The sequence below is a fragment of the Aedes albopictus genome, chromosome 2 (genome assembly GCF_035046485.1).
Source record: "Aedes albopictus strain Foshan chromosome 2, AalbF5, whole genome shotgun sequence".
Taxonomy (NCBI): Eukaryota; Metazoa; Arthropoda; class Insecta; order Diptera; family Culicidae; genus Aedes; species Aedes albopictus.
Genome location: NC_085137.1, coordinates 356250622 through 356269021, shown reverse-complemented (window position 1 = coordinate 356269021; position 18400 = coordinate 356250622). Strand labels below are relative to the sequence as shown.

General features: G+C 36.9%; 1 protein-coding gene across 4 annotated transcripts in view; it reads left to right on the top strand.

The window, feature by feature from the left end:
- LOC109407440 (band 7 protein AGAP004871) overlaps window positions 1-16355 on the top strand; it is a 501977-nt gene extending 485622 nt beyond the window's left edge. For 3 of the 4 annotated variants that reach the window (XM_062852801.1, XM_062852802.1, XM_062852803.1), the window contains 4 exons: window positions 13893-13965; window positions 14047-14129; window positions 14227-14486; window positions 15117-16355. In XM_062852801.1, the coding sequence (XP_062708785.1) occupies window positions 13893-13965; window positions 14047-14129; window positions 14227-14486; window positions 15117-15417 (717 nt within the window). In that variant the 3' untranslated portion in view covers window positions 15418-16355. The remainder of the gene's footprint in view (window positions 1-13892; window positions 13966-14046; window positions 14130-14226; window positions 14487-15116) is intronic. The other variant, XM_062852805.1, reaches the window with a different exon arrangement.
- The last annotated feature ends 2045 nt before the right edge of the window (window positions 16356-18400 follow it).

The window sequence follows — 18400 nt, the reverse complement described above, 5'->3', positions numbered from 1 at the left end:
CCATCAGGAATTCTACTAGGGAAGTTCTTTCGAAAATTCTTCCAGAAAATCTCCCTGGGGTTTTTCTAAAAATCTCTTCGGTGATTCTTCCAGAGATTTCTTCAAGGATTCAACCAGGACTTCCTCCAGAGGTTCTTCCGGAAATTCCATAGGGGATTTCTCCAAGAACTTCCATTGGCCTTCCTTCATGCATTCCAGCTGGAATTGTTCAAGCAATTCTCATAAGGACTCCTTCAGAAATACAGGGGATAGACAAAATAATCAGGACAGGCAAATTTTTCCCTTCTAAAAAAATTTTCAAATAGCTGTAACTTTTCGAAAAGTGCAACAAATGTTCTCAAATTAATTTTCACTGTAAGTTAATCAACTAGTTGTGTATCAGTGGACAAAATTTGGAAAAGATCGGACTACATATTCTGCACGAAGTTAGTAAGATTCTAGTAAAAGGTATAATTATCCGATATTATTATTATTATTATTATTATTATTATTATTATTATTATTATTATTATTATTATTATTATTATTATTATTTATTAAAGACACTTTACCACGTTTGGTAGTGGCATTCGTGTCTGAATTATCCGATAGCCAGCTTTGAGCTGTTATATCTCCGGATTCAATTAACCGAATGCAATGAAATTTTGACCATTTATGAGAATATTTGTTGCACTTTTTGAAAAGTTACAGCTAATTCTACATTCTTTGGAAAGTGAAAATTTTGCCAGTCCCGATCATTTTGTCTATCCCCTGTACTTCCAAGGATTTCACCTGGCATACTTACTTGCGGCAATACTTTCGGGAAATCTTCCTGAGATTCCTCCAGAAATTCCTCCTGCGATTCCATTAGGGCTTCCTCCAGTATGTTTCTACCGATTTTTTCTAGGAGAACTGTAGGTATTGCCCCAGGCATTTGTTAGAGGAGCTTCTCTTAGGATACCCCCGGCATTCCTGATTCTAGGGTTTCTCTAGAAATTACTTCTATGATACCTCCCGGAAATCTAGGATTTCCTCCAGATTCGCGTTTCCCAAACTCCGTTTTCGTGGCGCACCAGCCATCTTCTGGCAGGCTCGCTAAAAGGAGTAGAAAAAGCGAGCCTGCAACACGTGGGGGTGCCACAAAAACTGATTTTGGGAAGCGCTGCTACAGATATTCCAGCTGGGATTCCTTTAGCAATTCCTGCGGTTCTTGCAGCTATTAATAAATTCTAACTGTGGTAGTTCAGAAATAATGCTACGGAATCTTCTAGAGCATTTTCCTGACTTTTTTGCTGGGATCTTTCCAGGTAATCTTCCTGGAATTCTTGCAAAAATTTCTTTGGTTGTCCTACCAGAGATTTCTCCAAGGACTCATTCAGGAATTCCTCCAGAGATTTTATTCAAAGATTCCTCCAGAAATTCCTCGTGGAATTCCTGCAGGAACTGCCTTTGGCCTTCCTCCAAGAATATCTCTAACATCTCCTCCTGCGGTTCTTCCAGAAATTCCTTCGGAAATTCTTATTATGATACGTCCAGAACTTCTTCTGGTGATTCCTTTACGAATTTATCCTCGCATTATAGCTGGAATTCTTCCAGGAAATCTTCCTTCACATTTCTTCAGAAATTCCTTCTGCGATTCCTCCAGAGCCTTCTCTATAGAATACCTCTACCGGTTCTTGCAGGTACTTCTCTAGGCATTTCAAGGATTTTTTCTTTGGATTCTCCCAGGTATTCCTATTGAGGGTTCTCTATAAATTCCTGCATAGTTTCCTCCAATTATTCCTCCTAGGAATTCTGCTGCGATTTCTACAATGACACACCCCAGAGTGCATTTAAGAATACCTCTTGAGATTTTTTTCTATGACTTTTTCAGAACCTTTCCGATGACTACTCCAGGAATTTTTATCGAAGATATTTTATCTACGGATTCTCTCATAAATTTCTCATGGGTTCTCCAGCTATTCCTCCTAGGACTCCTCCAGAATTACTTATTGTAATAACTCCCGGAATTTTTCTTGAAATTATTCTCCAGGGTTTCCTTCAAACACTTGCTGGGATTGTTCAAGGCAATCTTTCTATGAGCCTCGCAGAAGTACCTTCCTTCTGGAAATCCTTAAGGTTTTTTCCTGGGATTTCTCCAAATATTGCTTATTGAACTCCTCCAGGAAATCCTCTTGTCTTTCATCCAGGAACTCCTCCTGGGATTCCATAAGCGATTCCTGCTGCTTCTATTGTTTCAGGAATGCCTCCTAGGTCTCCTCCAGAAATTCTCACTGTGATACCTGCAGGAATCTCTCTAGGAATTTCTCCTGGCATTCTTGCTAGGATTCTTCTAGGTAGTTTTCCTAGGATACTTCCAGAAATGCCTTTAATTCTTCCAGGGATTTTTCTAAAGTTTTATCCAGGAATTCCTCTAGAGTTTTTGGGCTTCTTCAAGGAATTCCAATAGAAATCTTTAGAGGAATCCCTAAACAAATTTCGGTAATAGTTGGAATTTTCAGAGAAATCCTAGGAGGTATTACTAGAGAAATCTCTCTCTAGTGAAATCCTATAGGAATGTACGGGAAAAAACTTGTAATTATTTAGAAGGCACAGAATAGGCAAATTGAGAGATGATTTTGCGAAAAAAAAAATCGCCTTCTGGTGGGATTCGAACTTACGACTTCGTATTCGTATATGGCCATTTCTTTGAGGATTCCTTCGGCATGGTTGTTTTTTTTTTATGAAAATTTCTGCGGTAGTTCATTAGAATTTCATCAGCAATTTCTTTGGATCTTTTTCTATTATTTCAATGGCTAATCCTCTGAAATTATTTCAGCAATTTCTTTTTCATTAATTTTGCAAATTTATTATGCAATTTTATCGTGATTATTTTTAAAATGCTTTATGATTTAATTGTATTTATATTTATTGCTTCCAAAAAATATTGAATTTGAAAATCAGAAATTCTCAGCTGGTCTTGGTCAAAAAAAAATCCTATGAAATTCACGAAAAACTTACTGACAAATTCCCAAAGAAATTGCCGGAAAAAAATCCAAGTAGTTAAGTTAAAACTGAAAATACAAATTCCATGTATTTCATTTTTCCCGCGACGCAGTATATCATTATACTAAGAAATTGAGGGTGGATCGGTGTTTCTTTTACAAAAAAAAGCAACCTGGAAGCCACTGAAACTGGCACCCCCTAGGCACCCCTTAGGAAAAAATCCTAGATACGCCAATGTCCACGAGCCACCAGAGGTTTGCTTTAGGTGTCTGGAACTAGGACATAAGTCGTGGGACTGCAAAGGCCCTGACAGGCGCAAACTTTGTAGGCGATGCGGCACTGAAAGTCATAAGGCCCAAAGCTGCACGAGTACACCCATCTGCATGATCTGCACCGGGAAATCCGTAAACAACAGACCTCCAACGGGTAGTCCAAGGTCACCGGCCGTCAAGAAAGCCGCAGTGAACAAATTACAGTGAAGGTAATGCAGCTGATCCTGAACCACTGTGACGCAACTCAGCAACTGCTTTGTCAGGCGGTTTCTGAGTGGGAGACGGATATCGCCATCATAGCGGACCCATACCGAGTACCCGCCGGCAACGACAATTGGGTCACGGTTGGGTCCGGGAAAATGGCGGCGATATAGACGACGGGTGAATATCCCGTCCAGGAGTTGGTGTCTACTACCTATAAGGGCTTCGTGGTCGCCAAAGTAAACGGGATCTTCTTCTGCTTCTGGCTTTTTGTAGTCCTGACCTAACAAGTAGTACGATTTGGAGAGTAGACGATAGCTACACTCACAGCTATCACCTGGTGGTTCGAAACAATATCGACTACAACAACAGCAGGCAGCGGGTAGAGGAAGAGGCGGCTAGGCCAAGGCCAGCTCTCGCAGGTGGAAGAGCGATTACCAGAGATGTTGGAGGGGATCATCGAGGGGATTTTTCCGGGTCATGATCCTAATCCTTGACCTCCTTTCGTAGGATAGGGGGCTGGGGCTGGCGATGAGGAAAGGGTCATCGATGTGGAACTTGCGTGGATAGCAAAGTCCCTTAGCGTAGGTAAGTCCCCCTAATCCGGACGGAGTTCCAAACCTGGCCTAAAAAGTAGCTTTTTCGGAGGCATCCGAGATATTCAGGCCTGCCATGCCGAAATGCCTGGACGAGGGAGTTTTCCCAGAAGTATGGCAGTTCTATTGCCAAAGGCGGGAAAACCACCAGGAGACCCATCGGCTATAAACCAATATGCTTGATCGACACGGCAGGGAAGGTGCTCGAAAAGAGAATTTTGAGGCACACCAAGGGTTGTAAATGGTCTCTCGAGTAACCAGTTCGGCTTTCGGAAGGGAAGGTCGCCCGTAGAACCCGAGAACGCACTTGAGCGTAAGAAAAGGGGGATTCGCTACTGTGCAGTACATAGTGACTCTGGATGTAGAGAATGCGTTTAATATCGCCATCTGGCCAGCTATTGCCGATGCACTCTTATTGGGATACCCGGGTACCTGTACAAGATACTCGGAAGTTACTTCCAGAATCGAGTACTAGTTTACGACACAGAGGTGGGTTGGAAGTGCTTTCACATAACCTCAGGGGTTCCGCAAGGTTCCATCCTGGGTCCGGTGTTATGGAATATCATGTACGACGAGGTGTTGAGGTTAGAATTCGCAGTGGGAGTGGAGATTGTCGGCTTTGCTGACAACATTACGCTCGAAGTCTACGGTGAGACGATCGAGGAAGTGGAATTGACTGCTGCCCACTCGATCACTGTTCTGGAGGAGTGGATGAGCTCCAGAAAACAGGGGTTGGCTCACCACAAAATTGAGTCGGAGCAGCAAGCGGTGATCAGTGTAGGCGATTGCATTGTCACTTCGCAGCGCTCCGTCAAACAGTGATGATTGACGATTTCTTCATTAATCAACTACACGTTTGAGACATCAGGTATAAATACTTTCCATCGAAGGAGCGGCTCATTGATCAATCATCACCTTATTAACCTTCTGAAAGACCAAAATCCATGATGGAGGAATACCGATCTCGAGATGTTTCAAATCCGCCAGATTTATATAGCATCAATTGATGTGTCACTGTAGACAGAACCTTACACTTGTTAGTGTATAGTAGTACATTGTTATCAATAAGTGTTTCAGTACTTTGAATAAATCCATATTCAGTTTTTTTTTATATCCGAATCTCAAAAATTTTAAAGAAAAATATCTCAACTTCATTCCCTACAATGTTTTGTACCACCCAAAAAAAAAAGACAAAGAGCGCACCGAAGAAAACTTGCCACCCATTGGGACCGCCAATGAATTAGTATGTATATGAGCTGCAAAGTAATTTTACCCTACTCACTAGGGACAGCGTCAGGCTCCCAGCAACAGCGCAGCAGAGTCGCCAGCCAAAGTATTCAGCCAGAAGCACAAAAAATAAAGTTCTCCGTTCGGCAGCATCACGTATACACTACATACTAGGCTTCCTATTTATGAGTTTGACTTTCGCTTCGAGGGTAGAATTTTATGTTTTAATTAAAACGGCAGTCGCTTTAATGGCTGCTCACACACTGATTTCCAAGGGAACGTTCTTCTAACCTTCGGGTAAGTTTTGCTTCATGGGGTACAAAAGTTATATCAACGATGAGAGTAAGTTTTCGATCGTCGTAAATTGATTGGAAGATTGGTGGTATGGGGAGGCGCCACCGCATGTGCGATACAGAAGCTATAAAGTTAATGAGAAGTGGTGGATACAAATCGATTCGATTTTGTACCGTATGGATGGGCGATGGAAAGTTTGCTCTCTTACTCTGATGATCAACGAGGAGCAAATTTTGAATGCGGCTTCACAATTATACATAGTGGAATTTAAGGAATCAGAAAGATGAGGAGAATTTCCGAAGGAATTAAGTTATTTTTATCGGAACTCGCATCTAAACATTTTTTTGAAATTCATAAACATTTTTGACGTTATTTGAATTGTTCTCTCAACTTCATTCGCAATTCTACTGAAAATTTATTAAATTTCTTAAAACTGGTAATAATAAAATATGCCAATCCAATCCCCATATTCTTCAGAATCATATTCGTGAAGTATGAACTGAACATTAAAAAAAAATAGAAACTAAAATAAAACCCAATACAGGTAAACCTCGATTTAGTGGACATTTCAATTTTTGAAATGTCAATAAAATCAAATTTTACTTAAAATCGAAGCACTTATTTTTTAATTTTATGTTTATTCAAATTATACTTAAACATATAAACACTGCATGAACATTGAGTTTTCGATAAAATTCTCACAGTTTTTAGCATAGACTACCCGTCATAAGTACTCACAAAAACAACAATATTGCATCACCCTGACTCATCTTGCTATCTCCAAAACCTGAGGACTTATAAAGATGCTGTTTTCAGCTAAGTTCTTCAGAATTCCAAAAACAACAACTTTTCTGAAGGCGGCCTTTTTTGAAGGAGTTCTGGTTTTAAAGACATCGAGGTGAGTCAGGGTGATGCATTGTTGCAATACTTATTGTGAGTCTATACTTATGACGGGTACTGTACATTAGTTCTTCTCGCTAAATTACGAATAAAACTCTATCTCGCTAGCTTGTTACGGAATCTTTTGTTTCTAAAAATATGTATTGTTGTTTCAAAGTCTAATATTTTGAGCAACGGATATACAAAATTACATTATTTGCATAAATGTCCCAAAAATTCAATACAATCAGAAATTCATTCAAGTATTTCTTCGAAAATGTCTCCGAGGATTTACCCTGATGGATTCACTTGTAAGTTTTCTTCAGAGATTTGTTAAGAAAGTCGTTCTATTCTACAAATTACACAAAAAAAAATCAAAGCATCTTGCATGATTTATTTCTAAAGTTCCTCCGTCTTTGTTCTAAAAAAATATCCATGAATTTGACCAAAAATTACTCCAGGGTTTTTTTTCTCGGAAATTCGTCAGAGATTTCTTTAATAAAACTTTCGGCGTTGCCTTCAGAAACTATTCCAGAGTTTTCAGAAAATTTTTCAATGCTTCAATTTTTGTACTGGGGTTACTTCGGAAATTCTTGCAAGGACTCCACCAGAAATTCCCACAGCATCTTCCAATTGCTTCAGAAATTCTACTAGAGATATTTTCAGAAGTAAGGTACACCGGAGCAAGTTGAAAGGGTGGCGTAAGATTAAACAGCGGGTTAACATAATGATTTCTAATGATGTTAAACAATTTGATTGCTATAACACATAGTTTATGATTCAAACAATCTTTTAGCGAAGGATACATTTCCGAATTGAATTGAAATGTTTTTCAAAACTTCGCGTTTAATTTTGCCTCACCCGTTTCAACTTACCCTGGTGTACCGTATCACGAAGAGATGTGTTATAAAGTTGTGTATGAGTTTCTGCAGAAATTCTTCCAGGGGTTTCATTGGAAAATGCTTCAGAGATTGGCCGTCGGAAATTCCTTCGAGGAAACACTCGAACGATCTTCCAAGGCAGATAATTTTATTCTAGATTTTATTGTCCTTTACCGACTATATCGATCAGCTGGTATGTCTAAAATAGACGAAAAAACTTTTTCGAAGACACAGTATGTGTTTAATTGACAAATTGAGAGATAAATTTGTGAAAAAATTACCACTTGTTTTGGCGGGATTCGAACCCACGACACCGTATCGCTAGTCCGGCGCTTTAACCAACTAAGCCACAGTTTTTTCGTAGATCTTCCAAGGATTTAACAATGAAACTTTTTCCGGAGAATGCTTCAGAAATTGCTGCCAGAAAATCTTCCTGGAATTTCTGTAAAAAATTCTCCAGGTACTCTATTTAAACAAAGTTGTGAGATCCATCCGGGAATTTTCTGCAGGGATACCTATAGAAACTGCCCTATGTGTTCCTTCACAATTTTGTCGAGGGATTCTTACCAAAAATCTCACATGGATTGGAATAATAATTTCTTCAGAGATATCTGCAGATTTTCGTCCAGAGATTACTTTACAAATTTCTCTAAGGATTAGTTCGAGAACACTTGCACAGATTTTTCGATAATGGACCCTTGCTGAAATCCATCCTAGCATTCACTTAAATCTTTCACGAGTTCCTGAAAAAATCTCCCAGGGATTCTTAACGAAATTCTTTTCAAACTCATCGTAGATTTACTTTAAAAAATCATCCAGGAAATCTAAATAAATTCATTTAGGAATTCTTTCACAACATCTTCTGGGGATTCCTCGAGACTTTAGAATGTACTCCAGAATGTGGCACCAGACTCCGGGAATCCTCATGTAAACGCATTGGATAAATTACGCTAACGCTTTCGTAATGATCTCACCCAGTTCCATGCCGTCGGATGACCGCAACCACTCCTTGACTCCTTCAATTTTCTGCAACACCGTAGGCTACCAAAAGTGCATCATCACTTCACGAGGAAAACCAATGTGCACGTGCCCCAAATACGCGTTACTTTTCGTTTTTTTTTTCGTCGAACAATGCAACCCGATCGAGATTCCCATCGCAACTGATCCAAACACGTGTCGCTGTTCGTTTTTTTCCGCCGAACCACTTGTTGAACTTTTTTGTGAGAGAAAAAATGTTGCAATCTCAAACATTTTGAGCACCCCCTGTATTTCAAAAATTGCTTCCAAAAAAAAAACTTGCAATCTATTGTTGGATTGTTTAAAAAAATCATCTAAAAATTTCGATTTTTTTTCGTAGATTCCTTCAAAAAAAAATTTCAAAGCTTTCATCACGAAAACATTTTAAAAACTTTCTCAAAAATACTTTATGGATTTTTTTTAATGATACTTGAGAATCAGAAATTCAGAACTTTTTCAAAATTTTCTTAAATGCTTTCTTTCTAAAAGGATTACTCTAGAAATTCTGCAAGAGGTTATTGAAAAAATCCCAAAATTTCTACACATTCCTTTAGATTTTATAAGATAGTCTTAGAAAATCTTCCAAGGATTCCTTAAGAAATTATTATGTGTAAACTTTCAAAAATTCTTATAAGGATTTTTATGGAAAGGCTGAAAAACATTATTGCAGAGATTTCTACGGAAATTTCCACAGAGATATCATCAGAAACTCGCTACGTTTTTTTTTCAGAAATTCCTCCAAGATTTCCTCCAAGCGTATTTCTTGGAATTGTTCTATAGGTTCCTCGAGGAATTAATTAAAAAATGGTATAGATATTTTTTAGGGGATTTCTCCAGGATGTCTTTTTTAACTTTCTTTAAATATATCAAGAAGTTTTGTTAGGTATTCCACCAGGGGTGTCCAGGTGTTTCTTCAGGTTTTCCTTCTAAAATTTTTCCATGAAACCAGGCTATGTATTCATACAATTCTTCTGTTTTTTTCAGAAATACTTTCGGGAATTCATTCTTCTGATTTTTTTTTATTTCCTTCTGAAATTCTTCAGTAATACTTTCTGAAATATCTTTTGAGACCTCTTCAACATTCCTAGAACTACTTCAGAAATTTCAGCAGGGAGTTCTTCATAAGTTTTTCTTTGTAGTGGTTCAGAAGCTGTTCCAGCAGTTCCTTCAGGAATTTCTCAAGTGGTTCCTTCAAAGATTCTTCCAGGAATTCATTCATGGGAATGTACCAGTGAAGGAGCGCTGGGATCGGAGAACCTTGACTAACTAACCGTGACAGTACTGAAAATAATGTTTGCCACATCTTGTCAGTAATCTGGCGAAGCAGTACAATAACCTTTTTTATGGAATTTGCTACATTTTTTTTTCTAATCAATCAAATGAGTACATGTTCAGAGTGTCATTTGGAAATTAACCCTCTAATACCCAACCCTGCCTTTAGACGGGGTATAGTTTGAGCATTTTTGTAATTTTTGTTTCGTGGAAAACCATTTTTTTTTAATTTTTGGCTGATATTTAGGACTGTTTTGTATGTCTCAAAATAGTTTTGGTGTATTTTAACCCTTTATAAGGCCGAGAAAACTAGAGAGTAATCAACGCATACTATTATGGAAATGATTATACTCATGACTACATGTACAAAACAATTTTGTTTGAAAGAAACTCTCAAAAATCTAGGTGGCAATATAGTTGCCACTGCCCGTTCAGCCCAAAAACGAGCTTTTGAGGTGGCAATATAGTTGCCACTGCCCGTTTAGGCCACCAGCGCTGGTGGCAATATTCATGCCACTGCCCGTTTAGGGTACTTTTCTTCTTTTGACTTCGACAAAAAGCCGGAAAAGAGATCTTAGAGTGGATTATGGCTTTACCAATAATTTAAACTGTGTAGTTCAGCTCATATCAACCTATAATTTTATTATTTCTTAAAATATTTACCAAATCTATAGTTTTACAATAAGTTTGAGCTAATTTTCTTCACGTAGTCAAATTTTAGCCATTTTTGAGACTACAAATGGCTCCCAAATTATTGTTTAAGCTTTATTTAGTACCAAAAAAAAAAATAACAGGCGTTGTTAGTAATCCTAATTTTGCGTAAACCAAAAAAGAAGTTCGAAATAAATTATTATAAAATATAAATAAATAAAAACAGTAGGTGGCAATATAGTTGCCACTGCCTTATAAAGGGTTAAGCGTATTTGCATTTTTTTAATCATTGAAAAATTGATGTCTTAGTCACCTTCTAGAGGTCATTGTTTATTTTGTATTGAATCGCTACAAATAACATATTTTTGAGTGTAATCAGTTTCGTACCTTTTAATTCCGCCCTATGTTGCTTATCCTTTGACAAAGGATAAGCAACATAGGGCGGAATTAAAAGGTACGAAACTGATTACACTCATTCATAGAGGGTATTCTGCTTAGAGGGTTCGAAAAGTCGGTACAAGAACATATTTTTAATTTTCCCCAATTCATTCTATCTTAGTTTTATAGTTTAAGAAAATCGAATACACTCTAAAATTATTTTCCTTAAAATTACACGGAAAATAAAATTTTCTATGAAAAAAATTAAAAATAAAAATATTTTAACAATAATCATGCAATCTCAAAATGTTTTCATCTCAAAGAACCCGTACCCCAAAAAGGCTTCTAGGAAAAATATAAAACTGTGGGGATGTTCAAAAATAAAATATAGAAAAATCGAAAACTGAAATTCACGAAACCGAGATTTAAAAAGAATCATCTTCCAAAACATGTTTACATCCATTTTAGATGACGAAAAATGATATTTAGATCGAAATAAAAAAAAATAGGGTATTAGAGGGTTAATCATATTTTGATCAATAAAAGTGCCAAGTGTTTTCAACGTTTTTAAACTCTCTTAATGTAATATTTTTATACAGGACCTACTAAACTACATATGTGTTTTTCGTTCAGTTAATCCACTTTTATTGGTGAAAAACGTTTGGCAGACTATATGCGCAAAATAAGGTAAATTTTTAAACATCGTCAACTGCATAAGCACATTTTTCGTATTTTTTGTAGTGAATATAAAACCTCAAAATTAGCTGAATAATAGACTGTCCCAAAAAAAATCGATGTTCGAAAAGTCAAGGTGCTCAACCCTTAAATGAAAGATATGCATATTTGAAGCATTTTTGTATAACATTTCGATTTTCTAAAAAAATATTTAGAGGTTCCGCTAGGGCGATTTTTGAAAAATGGCCTTTTTTCAAGAAAAGTCTCAAAAAAATCATTTTTTCGTAATTTTTTTTTCAACTTCTGATTTTTTTCAATATTTTTATATTTTTCTATGGACCTCTAGGCATTCTTGAAGAGGATAAGTTTTTGAAATATCGTATTAATATTGACGGAAATATTGTATTTATATTGCTGATGAAAGGACTATTTTTTGAGAATTCTTCATCTAAATTTGAGAAAAAAATACATGCACGATTTTTTAGTTTCGATTTTGAAAGTTTCATCCGATAGTACTATTTGTATGCGTCATTTATCTAAAAAAGATTTAAAATATCTTGTCTAGAAGCAGAGATATTATGATTTTAGTAAATGGACAATATTTCAAATTTTTGCAAAACTTTGTATATTTGGATTATTGTAAGGCCTTTGTGACAATCCAATGTACGTATATTAAAAAAAATTAGGCTTAAAAATACGGCTCTCTTTATTGGATGGTCAAGCTAGTTTAAACATGGATGTTTTATTCTGAAGTGATTGTTAGTAGATTCATGAAGAGTTTTTTATTTGAATAACTACAACAATAACGGAAAGCAACGCATTAATTTCGATATTATGTCGTGGAATTCTCGACAATTACACCCCTTTTCTGAAGTAGCAAAAACCATTCCATGCAGAGATAACATAATAGTGATGAAATCAATAAAAAAAAATAACTAAGTTAAGTCAAGACTGATTTTAAAAAACTTAGAAAATAATGAACAATATTAGGCTTTTGAAGAAATACGCGATCTTATGTTTGCTTCTTCGATGAATTGAGCTAATATTTTGATATAAAATTGCAAATATAGTGAATTTTGCATATACGAAATTCAAATCGTGTCTGATCACAAGCTTAGGCACGATAGGGCAACCAAAATGTGTCAAAGTGATCGGACAACGGCAGTCTTTTGATTTACACGTGTGTTGCTGTTCGACCAGTTTTGCACTTACGTCCACACATGTGACCAGAAATGTTTTGTATTTCTTATACGTAAAATTCTTCATCGTGTCGGTTTCGTATCAAAATTTGAGTTCAATTCATCAAAGGAAATACATATAGTTAAACCATCTCAAAGTTGGCAATTTTTTATGACAATCGGCGTTTGTCCGATTAATTATGCCCCACCGTTGCCGAGTTTCATACCAAATTGTCCATTACATTTCAAGTTCAAGTCTTCAGTAAAAATCATGACTTAACTATGGTTTTTATCGATTTTATCTATGTTATATAATCTCTGCATGGAATGGTCGTTCCTATTTCAGAAAAAAAGGGCGCAGTAGTCGGGAAATCTACGACGTAATCTCGAACTAAATGCGTTGCTACCAGTAACCACGATACCCGTCATATTTGTAGTTATTCAGATTATTCAGGTTATTAAGCTCTTTATGAATCTACTGACCATACAACAAGAAAAGCTGTTTTTTTTAACTTCTTTTAATATACGTACATTGGAGTGTCACAAAAACCTTACAATATTCCATATATACAAAGTTTTGCAAAAATTTCAAATATTGTCCATTTACTAAAATCATAATATCTCAGCTTCTTAACAGAATATTTTAAATATTTTTTTAGAGAAATGACGCATACAAATTGTACTATCAGATAAAACTTTCAAAATTGAAAATAAAAAATCGTGCATGTATTTTTTGTCAAATTTAGATAGAAAATTCTCAAAAACTGGTTTTTCTATCAACATAAAAACGGATCTGCCGTTAATATTAATACAATATTTCAAAAACTTATTCCCTTCAAGAATGCCTAGAGGTCCATTGAAGAATACAAAAATATTGAAAAAATTCAGAAATTGAAAAAATACTTATTACGAAAAAATGATTTTTTTGAGACTTTTCATGAAAAAAGGCAGTTTTTAAAAAATCGCCCTGGCGGAACCTCTAAATATTTTTTTTAGAAAATCAAAATGATCTACAGAAATGTTTCAAATATGCATATCTTTCATTTAAGGGTTGAGCACCTTGACTTTTCGAACATCGATTTTTTTAGGACAGTCTACTGCATATGAAAACCTTAGGTATCAGCTGTAACACTTGCTATGCTTTGACACTATGATGGGTGCTCCACAAAACAATTTATTGATATGAAGTGCTCCACATATCAAATGGAAACCCCTACATTATAAGCCATCATAATACAAACGGCAAGTTTTAAAATGATTGGGTATTAACAATTCAACCATTTAAAAATGGACTTAAAATCGAGGGTCCACTAAATCGAGATATACCTGTAAAATTTTATACAATTTTCCAGCAGTTAGAAATGATGAGCTAATAGTTAACATTTCATCACTTCTCTCTACTTTCAGGTCGTGCAAGAATACGAACGAGCCGTAATATTCCGTCTGGGTCGCTTGGTCCAAGGAGGTGCTAAAGGCCCTGGTACGGAATCCTTTTCTAGGTCACACCGCAAAACGCAAACCTAATTTCCCGAAATCGTGTGCTTCCTCTTTCCTTCCGCAGGAATTTTCTTCATCCTACCGTGCATTGACGCCTACGCACGTGTTGACTTGCGTACCCGAACCTACGACGTCCCACCGCAAGAGGTATGTTCACACGTACCACCACCACCACGCAATCAACCCGTCAAAAGTCGGTCGTCCTAATGGTTTTCGCTTCCCTCTCCCCCCCACACGCCCACAGGTACTGACGAAGGACAGCGTGACGGTGTCGGTGGATGCCGTGGTGTACTATCGTGTCTCGAACGCTACCGTCTCGATTGCCAACGTGGAGAATGCCCATCACTCGACCCGGCTGCTGGCGCAGACGACGCTTCGCAACACGATGGGTACCCGGCATCTGCACGAAATCCTCAGCGAACGAATGACAATCTCCGGCAGTATGCAACTCTCGCTGGACGAAGCGACCGAGGCCTGGGGCATCAAGGTGGAGCGAGTGGAAATGTGAGTGAAATGAGTCCTTTTTTCCTGAGCCTTATACAGTGAATCAATCTCGTAGAGGTCCATGTCGCTTTCAGGACGTAAACCGAATTTGTCTATTTACTTACCTGTCTTTTAATTGTGATGGTCCGCCATAATTGGGTTTTTAAATTAAGAAAAATGTATCGATTTTTTGATTTTATACGAAAGAGCACCTTTTTCTGAGCCTCTATGATTTTATTTCAGATTTTTAGGACTTTATTTTGGTACCTAAATTCAATTTCAAAGAGATTTTTTGAAATCACCTTTTGACAGCTGGGTAACTGTTTGACAGCTCCACCCAGTACAAAATGCGACGAGGGGTGATTCGACAAATCGCTCCCATACAAACTTCAAATTGATTTTTAAATAGGTTCCCGGGCACCAAAATTCATGAAAATTTGGATTTCGGCTCAGTTTCGCATGCAGATTCAGAATATGGAATTATCTCAATACCGCTAAAGAAGCCAATTGAATATGTTTTGAAAAAAAAGGGGACACTTAAACTAGCAAAACTGCGCCACAACAATCTGTACGAATTCGAGATTGCTTTACTGTACATTACAATGTATGTAATAACAATGATTTTGATTTCCCTCTCTCTCCCCACCACAGCAAGGACGTCCGTCTGCCCGTCCAGCTGCAACGTGCCATGGCAGCCGAAGCGGAAGCCGCCCGTGAAGCCCGCGCCAAGGTGATTGCCGCCGAGGGTGAACAGAAGGCATCCCGGGCCCTGCGCGAAGCCTCCGAGGTGATCGGAGACTCGCCGGCCGCCCTGCAGCTGCGCTACCTCCAAACGTTGAACACCATCTCGGCGGAGAAGAACTCCACCATTGTGTTCCCGTTGCCAATCGACATCCTGACCTACTTCATGAAGTCCAAGGAGAGCTACGAGGCGTCCCATTCGCACTCGTAAGGCGGTCGACCTGATTGTGGGCGGCGGCGCGGTGCAGGATATTTGCTCGAGAACAATAGCGAACCAAGCAAGCGAGCAAACGGAGCCCCAGATATAGGAAACAAAAGAACGGAAGTTTTTTCTTCACACTGTAACGGTATGTTTTTTGATCGCGATTCGTTCATTTTACAATGGGACTTTTTCTATTGAAAGGAGTAACAGTAGCTAAGAGACTAACCGTTTTATAAATATTTGTGTGTAGTGTTACGGTAATAGCTGATGCTCTTTCACTCTTTCGCCCTAAAAAAATGGAAGAAGTAGAGCAACGACATCAAACATCAAAGCATTCTCTAATTAAGACATGAAGTTATAGAAATTGTCAGTGAACAGTCTGGCTGAAATAATTTCAGGCGAATCTTAAAAATTACGAAACTATCTTGGCTCATCACATACCTTGATTATTTTAATATCATTTCACAATCAGATCAGAATACCTACTGAAATAATTGTATTCAATTGCTCGATTTGTTGTTCACTTTGTATTTTTTTTTCCTTTTACTGTCATACGTATCGTTTGCAATGTAGATTTGAAGAAGTTGGTGAACCATGGGGATACCAATGGTTTCGAAAACAGCGAAACACGAATCAATCGAGGCGTAAATATTGGAATGCGGAGACATTGCTTTTCAGATATTGTTGTAGGTAATTTCTTGAAGGAATTCTCTCGGAGAATTTATTCAGGGAATCCTGAAAGATTTTCCTCAGAAATTACTCAATGGTTTTTTAGAGATTCCTCTATTATCATCATCAATCATCAAATAATTTATAACAGGATCCCTGGAAACTTTCGTGTATGAAACCTTGGCAAGAGAAATTCTTTGAAAAATTTCCTGCATAATGTCTGAAGAATTCCTGGAAAAATTCTTGGAAAAAATACGGGAAAACTGCTGTTGATTTCAGGTGGATACAAAATGGTCATTGGCCGAACCCCCCCCCCCCCCCCCCCCTCATGACCACGTCATTTATGGACAGCCCCTAAGTTAATTTAGGAATTCCTGTAGAAATATTTACAGGAGTCCTTGAGTGATTTTCTAGAGAAATAATTGGCAATACTCCCGGTGAAATTCTTGGAATAATTCCTATAGGAAACTTTGGAAGAACCATTTAAATCATGCCAGGAATTTCTGAAGAAACCCTTGGAATAGTATCAGGAAAAGATCTTCGATCAATTTCTAGTAAGTATTATGAAGAGTTCCTAGCAGAGCACTTGCAACTCCTTAAAAGCCAAGATATGTATCTGGAGGAGTTAAAAGCGTTATAAAGCGTTCTTGAAGATATCCAGGGCAACATACTAAGAAAAACAGATGAAATAATTTCTGCATAAATTTTCGATAAATCAATATGTGATGAATTTCTGAAGAAACAATTTTTGGGAAATTTCTGAAAGAATTTTTTAACAAAGAATCTTTAACAAAGAACTTGAGAAATTTTTAGAATCTTGAAAAATTTTTAGAGAATTTTCTGGGGGGATTTCTAAAGGAAATTTTGGACGAGTCCTTGGAAGAATCGCTTGAGGAATTTCTGTAGGAAGCATATAAAAGCTTACTGAAATAAATCATTAGAGAAGTTCCCGTAGGAATCCTTGAAGGAACTGTGGTTGAAATCCTGTAATTGGTGAATAATTGCCAAAATCCTTAGAGAAATTGCATGGGTATTCGAAAAAAAAAACCCTTTAGAGGAATTTCTTGAACACTCTTGAATGAATTCTATTAAAAAGTGCTCGAGCTTTTCATCAAACTTGCTTGCATTATCTTTGAATAAGTCCATGAAGGATTCTTGTAAAATCCTTGGGAGATTTTCGTGCCATCTGAAAGAACTTTTCAGAGAAATTCTGGAAAGTTGAATTTGCAAATGAACCCAAAAAAATAATCTGTAGAAATCTCATATAAATTTTCTGTAGAAACCTTTGGAGGAATCCTCCAAAAATCTCCTGGAGAAAAATCAGAAGGAGTCTTAAGAAAATTCCTGAAGAAAAAATAAAAAGAGGGTTATCTAAAAAACATATATTGGAAGAACACCTGAAAAATCTCCTTGGGAACTTTCCGGTGGAGTTTCTTACAAGACCTTTTGAGACACTTTTGGAAGGATTACTGGATACACTTTTAAATAAAATCCCTGAAAGACTTCTTGAAAGAGCTTCTGTCTGGTGGAATCTTTGAAGCAATTCTAGAAGGTATCTCTACAGGAAATCTTGTACAAATTTCTGAGCATATACATAATGGAAAACCCGGAGGAATTTTCAGAAGAATCCTTGAATCCTTACTGAAGAAACATGCTGTTAAAGGACTATCGAAAGAAATTGCTGTAGAAATTACTTGAAAATCTATGAACGAATATCTGCATTTTAGAAGATTTTACGAAATAATTTTTCGAGACATTTCTGAGGTAATCGGTCGATGATTTTTTTTTAAATTCCTGGGTGTTAAAGGGTGTCCATGAATATATCTTCGAAAAAATTTATAAAAAAAAACTAGCTGTCCCCGGTAAACTTTGTCTTGCCTACTGCGTTTTTTGACGTTTCAAGTCCCTAGCCAAGTACAAGTCACCATTCAAAATGAATGAAAGACCGATTTTCAAAAACTCTCAATTTTTCAATGTTTTTCGGCTCATAAACCTTCCTTGGTTGCAGACTAACAGAACAAAACAAAGATGACCCAAATCGGACGTTTCGTTATATATATATAATATATATTATATATATATATAATATATATATATATATATATATATATATATATATATATATATATATATATATATATAATAATGACGCTTGAATAATTATTGCTGGAAGAATCACCTAAAAAAAATACTTTGGATAAATTACTGAAGAAAATCTTGATTTCCTATTTTCTACAGAAATCCGTAGAAAATGTATTTCTGAATGTATTTTATGCCCCTCTGATAATTTTAGAATAATCTATGGAGTATTTTTTGGGAAAGT